Source organism: Gallinula chloropus (genome assembly GCF_964237585.1).
Source record: "Gallinula chloropus genome assembly, contig: HAP1_SCAFFOLD_798, whole genome shotgun sequence".
Taxonomy (NCBI): Eukaryota; Metazoa; Chordata; class Aves; order Gruiformes; family Rallidae; genus Gallinula; species Gallinula chloropus.
Genome location: NW_028168655.1, coordinates 1 through 8,570, shown reverse-complemented (window position 1 = coordinate 8,570; position 8,570 = coordinate 1). Strand labels below are relative to the sequence as shown.

The following is an 8,570-nucleotide window of genomic DNA, read 5'->3' as shown; positions in this document are numbered from 1 at the left end:
GGGTGCATGGGGGGGGCACACAGAGGGACTGGGGGGGGTTCTCTGAGCCCCCCCCCAAATTGAGGGGGGCTTGGGGTGCATGGGGGGGGCACACAGAGGGGTTGGGGGGGTTCTCTGCGCCCCCCCCAAATTAAGGGGGGCTTGGGGTGCATGCGGGGGGCACACAGAAGGGCTGGGGGGGCTTCTTTACGCCCCCCCCTCAAATTAAACCCTCAGGCTTCGCCTTGAGGCCTCCCCGACTAGGCCCCATCATTCCCGGTCGCCATGGCAACCGTGTGAGGGGAGGGGGAGTCGATCACGTGGCAGCTGCTCCCCCCCTCCCGCCGCCCCTCTCAGCCAATCACGCGTCGCCCTGCGGCGCAAGAACCCGCCTCCTTCCGGCGTGACGTCATCACCCCGCGACCCCCTCCCCTCTCCCCCGGGGGCTCAGGCGCAGCCATGGCGGCGGCGGCGGTGGCGGCCGCCCGCGCTCCCGCCGCTCCCTGGCTGGAGGCGCTCAGCGCCCTCCCCCCGTCCCGAAGGGCCCTCCCGGAGCTGGTCAGGGGGCTGCGGGACAGCGCGGGCACGCAGGTAACGCGGCGAAAGGGGGTGGGAAACCCCCTACGACCCCCCCAAGACCCCCCCCCCCCCCCGCCTCGTACCGCGGCCTAGGCCTCGCCCCCCCCCCCCCGCCCCGCCTCACCGGGGCTGCTTCGCGTTAGGCCCCAAGTGAGACCTGAGCCCCCCCCCCCCCCCCCCATGGCCGTGTGGCCTCATGGGGCTGGTTGTGAAGGCCCTGAGACCCCTCCCCCCCCCCCCCCCCCCGTGTGTGAATTTGGACACCCCCTGTGTGGCCCCTGACCCCCCCCGCGTGAGCTCTGACCCCCCCATGGGACTCCTGACCCCCCCTGTGTGATCCCTGACCCCCCCTGTGTGAGCCCTGACCCCCCCATGGGACTCCTGACCCCCCCCGTGTGATCTCTGACCCCCCCCTACGTGACGTCTGACCCCCTCTGCGTAGACCTCTGTCCCCCCCTGTGTGGCCCTGACCCCTCCCATGTGACCCCTGACCCCCCCGTGTAACTTCTGACCCCCCCTGCGTGACCCCTGAACCCCCCACGTGGTCTCTGACCCCCCTGTGTGACCCCTGACCCCCCCATGGGACCCCTGGCCCCTCCCACATGACCCCTGACCCCCCTGTGTGACTCCTGACCCCCCCGTGTTATTTCTGACCCCTCCCCTGTGACCCCTGAACCCCCCACGTGGTCTCTGACCCCCCTGCATGACCCCTGAACCCCCATGACCCCTGACCCCTGGTGACCCCTGACCCTTGGTGACCCCAACCCCCAATGACCCCGACCCCTGACCCCCCGGTGACCCCTGACCCCCGGTGACCCCTGAACCCCCCTGACCCCTGAACCCCCATGACCCCTGACCCCATCATGACCCCGACCACCCCCTGGTGACCCCTGACCCCGGTGACCCCTGTCCCCTGCTGACCTCCGGTGACCCCTGAACCCCCATGACCCCTGAACCCCCATGACCCCTGACCCCATCATGACCTCGACCACCCCCTGGTGACCCCTGACCCCAGTGACCCCTGACCCCTGCTGACCTCCGGTGACCCCTGAACCCCCATGACCCCTGACCCCCCGGTGACCCCTGACCCCTGGTGACCCCAACCCCCAATGACCCCTGACCCCTGGTGTCCCCTGTGACCCCCGCTGACCCCTGACCCCCTGTGACCCCCCAGTGACCCCTGACCCCACGGTGACCCCTGACCCCTGGTGACCCCTGACCCCCTGGTGACCCCGGTGACCCCTGACCCCCCCGGTGACCCCTGAGCCCCGGTGACCCCTGACCCCCCGGTGACCCCTGACCCCCCGGTGACCCCGGTGACCCCTGACCCCCCTGGTGACCCCTGACCCCCCCCCCAGAGCGCTCAGGCCCTCGGCAGCCTCCTCGGCATCACCAGCGCCCGCCTGGGCTCCATGAAGACCCGGTGAGTGACACCACGGGCAGCCAATCAGGGCTCACCACCAAGCCCCGCCCTCCCCGCGGCAGCCAATGGGTGTTGGCTGGGTGGGTGTGGCCTGGCGGCTCAGCCAATGGGCACTGGGCGGGTGGGTGTGGTCTGGTGGCTCAGCCAATGGGCTTTAGGTGTGTGCGTGAGGTTTGGCGGCTCAACCAATGGGAGATGGGCGGGTGGGAGTGGCCTGGCGGCTCAGCCAATGGGTGCTGGGTGGGTGGGCGTGGCCTGGAGGCTCAGCCAATGGGTGTTGGGTTGGCAGGCGTGGCCCAGCGGCTCAGCCAATGGGTGTTGGGTTGGTGGGCATGGCCTGCCGGCTCAGCCAATGAGTGGTGGGTGGGTGTGCGTGGTCTGGCGGCTCAGCCAATGGGCGCTGGGTGGGTTGGCATGGCCTGGCGGCTCAGCCAATGAGCAATGAGTGGGTGGGCGAGGCCCGGCGGCTCAGCCAATGAGCTTTAGGTGGTGAGCGTGGCCTGGCGGCTTAGCCAATAGGTGCTGAGCGGGTGGGCGTGGTCTGGCAACTCAGCCAATGGGCACTGGGCGGGTGGGTGTGGTCTGGTGGCTCAGCCAATGAGCTTTAGGTGGGTGGACGTGGCCTGGAGGCTCAGCCAATGGGCAGTGAGTGGGTGGGCATGGCTTGGCGGCTCAGCCAATGGGCAGTTGGTGGGTGGGCGTGGTCTGGCGACTCAGCCAATGGGCAGAGGGTGTGTGGGTGTGGCTTGGCGGCTCAGCCAATGGGTGTTGGGTTGATGGGCGTGGCCTGGCGGCTCAGCCAATGGGTGGTGGTTGGGTGGGCGTGGCTTGGCCGCTCATCCAATGGGCAGTGAGTGGGTGGGCGTGGCCCGGCGGCTCAGCCAATGGGCAGTGGGTGGGTAGGCATGGCCTGGAGGCTCAGCCAATGAGTGTTGGGTGGGTAGGTGTGGCTTTGCGGCTCAACCAATGGGTGGCTGGTGGGTGGGCGTGGTCTGGCGGCTCAGCCAATGGGTACAGGGTGGGTGGGCGTGGCCCGGTGGCTCAGCCAATGGGCAGTGGGCTGGTGGGCGTGGATGGGCGGCTCAGCCAATGGGTGCAGGGCGGGTGGGCGTGGCCTGGCAGCTCAGCCAGTGGGTGCAGGGTGGGTGGGCGTGGCCTGGCGGCTCAGCCAATGGGCAGTGAGTGGGTGGGCGTGGCCTGGTGCCTTAGCCAATGGACGCTGAGTGGATGGGTGTGGCCTGTCAGCTCAGCCAATGGGCAGTGGGCGGGTGGGCGTGGCCTGGCGGCTCAGCCAATGGGCGGTGGGCGGGTGGGCGTGGCCTGTTGGCTCAGCCAATGGGTCGCTGGCAGGGTGGGCGTGGCCTGGCAGCTCAGCCAGCGGGTGCAGGGTGGGTGGGCGTGGCCTGGCGGCTCAGCCAATGGGCAGTGAGTGGGTGGGCGTGGCCCGGTGGCTCAGCCAATGGGCAGTGGGGCTGGTGGGTGTGGCCTGTCGGCTCAGCCAATGGCGTTGCAGGTTCGAGGGGCTGTGCCTCCTGTCGCTGCTGGTGAGCGAGAGCCCCACCGAGCCCTTCCAGCAGCACTGCCTGGGCTGGCTGCGCTGCCTCCAGCACCTGCTGCAGGTGGGGGGGCCTGGGGGGGTCCTGGGGGGGCTCTGCGGGGTCCTGAGGGGCTTGGGGGGTCCCTGGAGGGGCTCAGGGGGATCCTGAGTGGCTTGGGGGGGTCCTGGGGGGGCTTAGGGGAACCCTGGGGGGGTCCTGGGGGGGCTTAGGGAGGTCCTGAGGGGCTTGGGGTATACCTGGGGGGGTCCTGGGGGGCTTAGAGGGGTCCTGAGGGGCTTGGGGGATCCCTGGGGGGGGGCCTGGGGGAGCTTAGAGGGGTCTTGAGTGGCTTGGGGGATGCCTGGGGGGGTCCTGGGTGGGCTCTGAGGGGTCTGGGGGGGGTTAGGGGATCCCTGGGGGGGCCCTGGGGGTCTTAGTGGGGGCTTGGGGGGGGCTCAGGGGTGTCCTGATGGGCTTGGAGCATCCCTGGGGGGGTCCTGGGGGGGCTTAGAGGGGTCCTGAGGGGCTTGGGGGGGTCCCTGAGGGCGTCCTGGGGGGGCTTAGGGGGGTCCTGAGGGGCTTGGAGGATCCTTCGGGAGGTCCTGGGGGGCTTCTGGGGGGTCTGGGCGGGGCTTAGGGGATCCCTGGGGGGGCCTTGGGAGGACTTAGGGGGGTCCTGAGTGGCTTGGGGCATCCCTGGGGGGCTCCCTGGGGGGCCTTGGGGGTCCTGAGGGCCTTGGGGGGGGGGTCCTAGGGGATTTTGGGGGGGGTCCTGGGTGCTTTGTGTGGGGGGGGGTTGGGCTGGAGTGATTTGGGGGGGGGTCCCAGAGCACCACATCCCCCGAGCTGTGCTGGGACCCTTCCCCTTACTGTCTCCTTGTTATTCCCCCCCTCTCTTTATTCTCCCCCCCCCCCAAAATCACCTCCCCCTCCCCAAATTTGTCGTCCCCCCCCCCCCCAGTCTCAGGACCCGGCGCCCACCATGGCGCTGGGGGTGGGGGTCCTGCACCAGCTGCTGCTCTTCTCAGCCCAGCTGCCCGAGCTGGCCCGGGACATCGGCACCAACCACATCCCTGGGCTGCTCACCTCCCTCCTGGGGCTCAAACCTGAGGTGGGGGGGGGGCTGGGGGGGGGTTTTGGGGGGGGCCTGGGGGGGGTACAGGGGGTTTGGGGGGGGTACAGGGGGTCCCAGAGGTGGGACAGGACGTTGGCACCAACCGCATCCCTGGGATGCTGACATCTGTCTTGGGGCTCAAACCTGAGGTGGGGGGTTTGGGGGGGCTGTAAGGGGGTAAAAAGGGTTTTGGGGGGAGTTTGGGGGGTGTACAGGGGTTTTGGGGGGGGTACAGGGGGGGTACAGGGGTTTTTGGGGGGGTTTGGGGGGTCCCCGAGCTAGGACGGGACGTCGGCACCAACCACATCCCTGGGATGCTGACGTCCCTCCTGAGGCTCAAACCTGAGGTGGGGGGGGGGCTGGGGAGGGGGTTAACAGGGAATTTGGGGGGGCTGGGGGGGGTACAGGGGGTGTACAGGGGTTTTGGGGGGGGTACAGGGGGGGTACAGGGGTTTGGGGGGGGGTACAGGGGGTCCCCGAGCTGGGACGGGACGTCGGCACCAAACCACATCCCTGGGATGCTGACATCTGTCCTGGGGCTCAAACCTGAGGGGGGTGTCTGGGGGGGCTGGGGAGGGGTTTGGGGGGGTCTGGGGGGGGTACAGGGTTTTTTGGGGGGGTCTGGGGGGGTACAGGGGTTTTGGGGGGGGTACAGGGGGTCCCTGAGCTGGGACGGGACGTCGGCACCAACCACATCCCTGGGATGCTGACATCTGTCCTGGGGCTCAAACCTGATGGGGGGGGCTGGGGGGGGAGTTTGGGGGGGGCTACAGGGGGTGTACAGGGGTTTTGGGGGGGTCTGGGGGGGGTACAGGGGTTTTGGGGGGGGGGTACAGGGGGGGTACAGGGGTTTTGGGGGGGGTACAGGGGGTCCCCGAGCTCTCACCAGCCACATCCCTGGGCTGCTGATGTCCCTCTTGGGGCTCAAACCCCAGGTCTGGGGGGGTCTTGGGGGGGGTCCCAGGAGTCTGGGGGGGGCCATGGGGGGTGTCTCAGGGGTCTGGGGGGGGGTCCCAAGGTAGGTCCCAGAAGTCAGGGGGTCCCAGGAGGGATCCGAGGGGTCTGGGGGCTCATGGAGGGGGTTGGGGGGGGTTCAGGGGGGGTCTCAAGGTACTGGGGGGGGTCCCAGGGGTCTGGGGGCTCCTGGAGGGGGTTCAGGGGGTTCAGGGGGGTCTCAAGGTTCTGGGGGGGGTCTCAGGGGTCTGGGGGCTCCTGGAGGGGGTTGGGGGGGGCTCAGGGGGGTCTCAAGGTTCTGGGGGGGGTCTAGGGGGGTCCCAGGGATCTGGGTGGGAGTCCCAGGGGTCTGTGAGGGTCCAGGGGGGGGTCCCAAGGTTCTGGGGGGGGGTCCCAGGGGTCTGGGGGCTCCTGGGGGGGTCTCAAGGTACTGGCGGGGGGGTCCCAGGGGTCTGGGGTCTCCTGGGGGGGGGGGGGGGTCCCAGGAGTCTGGGGGTGTGGGGGGGGTCCCAAGCAGATCCCAGAAGGGAACCCAGGGATTTGGGGGGGGGTCCCAGGGGTCTGCAAGGGTCCAGGAGGGTCCTAAGGTTCTGGGGGGGGTCCCAGGGATTTGGGGGCTCCTGGGGGGGGTCCGAGGGGGGTTTTGGGGGGGGGTCCATCCCTGTGTATCCCCCCCCCCCAGTGCGAGGTGTCCACACTGGAAGGCATCAAGTCCTGCATGACCTTCTACCCCCCGTGCCTGTGGCTCCATGAGGGTGAGGACCCCCCCCCCTCCCTAAAAAACCCCCCCTACCCCCCCCCAAACACCTCCCCCTGCCCTCCCAGAGGTTTTTTTGGGGGGGGGGTCCAAGCTGTGAGCCCCCTCCTCACCCCCAGGGGAAGCTGGCAGCCTATTTCCTATCCCGCATCGACTCCGAGTCCCCGCAGCTGCAGCAGGTGGGGAGGGGGCTTGGGGGCTTTTGGGGGGGGGGCAGGGGGGTTTTTTGGGGAGGGGGGAGGGTTTGGGGGTGGGGGGAGTTGGAGGAGGGGGTCCCGGGGGTCTTGGGGTGGGTTGGAAGGGGTTTGGGGGGTGGGGAGCTCGGAGGGGGGGTGGTTTTGGGGGGGTGGGTTATTGAGGGGGGTGGGAGGGAACTGGGGGGGAACTGGGGAGGGAATTGGGGGGGTGGGAGGGGACTGGGGGGGGAATTGGGGGGGGGACTGGGTGCTCCATCCCCTCCCCAACCAGTGGGGGGGGGTCTTGACCTGGTGCCCCCACCCCACACTGTGAGGGGGGGCCCTGACCCTGTGCCCCCCCTCCCCTCCCTGAGCTTCTGGGGGTCTTGGGGGGTCTCCTGGGGGGTCCTCCTGAGCCCCTGGGGGGGTCCTGAGGGGGGTCCTGGGGGTCTCCTGGGGGGTCCTGACCCTGTGCCCCCCCCCCGAGCCCCTGGGGGGGGGTCCTGACCCTGTGCCCCCCCACCCTGAGCTTCGGGGGGTCCCGGGGGGGTGCTGACCCCATGCCCCACCACCCCGAGCTCCTGGGGGGGTCCTGGGGGTCTGGGGGGGGGGTCCTGACCCTCTGTCCCCCCCTGAGCTCCTGGGGGGGTCCTGACCCCATCTCCCCCGCCTTGGGGAGGGGGTCTTCACCCTGTGCCCCCCCCGAGCTCCTGGGGGGTTCCTGAGGGGGGGTCCTGACCCTGTGACCCTCCCTGAGCTCCTGGGGGGGGTTCTGGGGGTCTGGGGGGGGGTCCTGACCCCGTGCCCCCCCCCAAGCTCCTGGGGGGGTCCTGGGGGTCTCAGGGGGGGTCCTGACCCCGTCTCCCCCGCCTTGGGGGGGGTGTCCTCACCCTGTGCCCCCTCCAAGCTCCTGGGGGGGTCCTGAGGGGGGTCCTGGGAGGGGTGCTGACCCCCATGCCCCCCCACCCCGAGCTCTTTGGGGGTTCCTGGGGGTCTGGGGGGGGGGGTCCTGACCGTGCCCCCCCCCGAGCTACTGGGGGGCTCCTGGAGGGGTCTTGGGGGGGGGGTCCTGACCCTGTGCCCCCCCACCCCGAGCTCTTGGGGGGGTCCTGAGGGTGTCCTGGGGGGGGTCCTGACCCCGTGCCCCCCCCAAGCTCCTGGGGGGGTCCTGGGGGGGTCCTGTGGGTCTCGTGAGGGGTCCTGACCCCGTGCCCCCCCCCCCGAGCTCCTGGGAGGGTCCTGAGGGGGGTCGTGGGAGGGGTGCTGACCCCATGCCCCCCCACCCCAAGCTCCTGGGGGGGTCCTGGGGGTCTGGGGGGGGTCCTGACCGTGCCCCCCCCCAGCTGGCGTGCGAGTGCTACGCGCTGCTGCCGGCGCTGGGCAGGGGGCTTCTCCCAGGGGCTGCGGCACACGGAGTGTTGGCACCAGGAGCTGAGGGCGCTGCTGGGCACCCTGCACAGGGTGCTGGGGGGGCTCCTGGGGGGCTCCCAGAGCGGTGAGCAGGGGGCTGGGGGGGCTGGGAGGGGGTAAAGGGCAAGGGGGGGCGGTTGGGAGGGGTCCTGGGGGGGCTGGGAGGGGGTAAAAGGCAAGGGGGGGGGCCTGGGAGGGGGCCCAGAGCGGTGAGGAGGGGGGTGGGGGGCTGGGAGGGGTCCTGGGGGGGCTGGGAGGGGGTAAAGGGCAAGGGGGGGGGGCTGGGAGGGGTCCTAGGGGGGCTGGGGGGGGGTCTTAGGGGGACTGGGAGGGGTGCTGGGGGGGCTGGGAGGGGTCCTGCGGGGGTTGGGAGGGGGTAAAAGGCAAGGGGGGGGGCTGGGAGGGGTCCTGGGGGGGTTGGTAGGGGTCTTTGGGGGTCTGGGAGGGGTCCTTGGGGGGCTGGGAGGGGGTAAAGGGCAAAGAGGGGGGGCTGGGAGGGGTCCTGGGGGGGCTGGGGTGGGTCTTAGGGGGACTGGGAGGGGTGCTGGGGGGGCTGGGGGGGGTCTTAGGGGGACTGGGAGGGGTGCTGGGGGGGCTGGGAGGGGGTGAAGGGCAAGGGGGGGGGGCTGGGAGGGGGCCC

The 8,570-nt window shown here is 70.9% G+C and overlaps 1 protein-coding gene across 1 annotated transcript; it reads left to right on the top strand.

The window, feature by feature from the left end:
- Positions 1-433: 433 nt before the first annotated feature.
- PELP1 (proline, glutamate and leucine rich protein 1) lies at positions 434-8,015 on the top strand (the record flags this gene model as incomplete). Its single annotated transcript, XM_084280727.1, is given in 9 exon segments — positions 434-570; positions 1,917-1,981; positions 3,495-3,600; positions 4,481-4,630; positions 6,270-6,317; positions 6,319-6,342; positions 6,464-6,523; positions 7,864-7,902; positions 7,904-8,015. Coding segments are annotated over 9 exon segments (736 nt in total), but the record flags the coding sequence as incomplete, so codon positions are not given.
- Between the last annotated feature and the right edge of the window lie 555 nt (positions 8,016-8,570).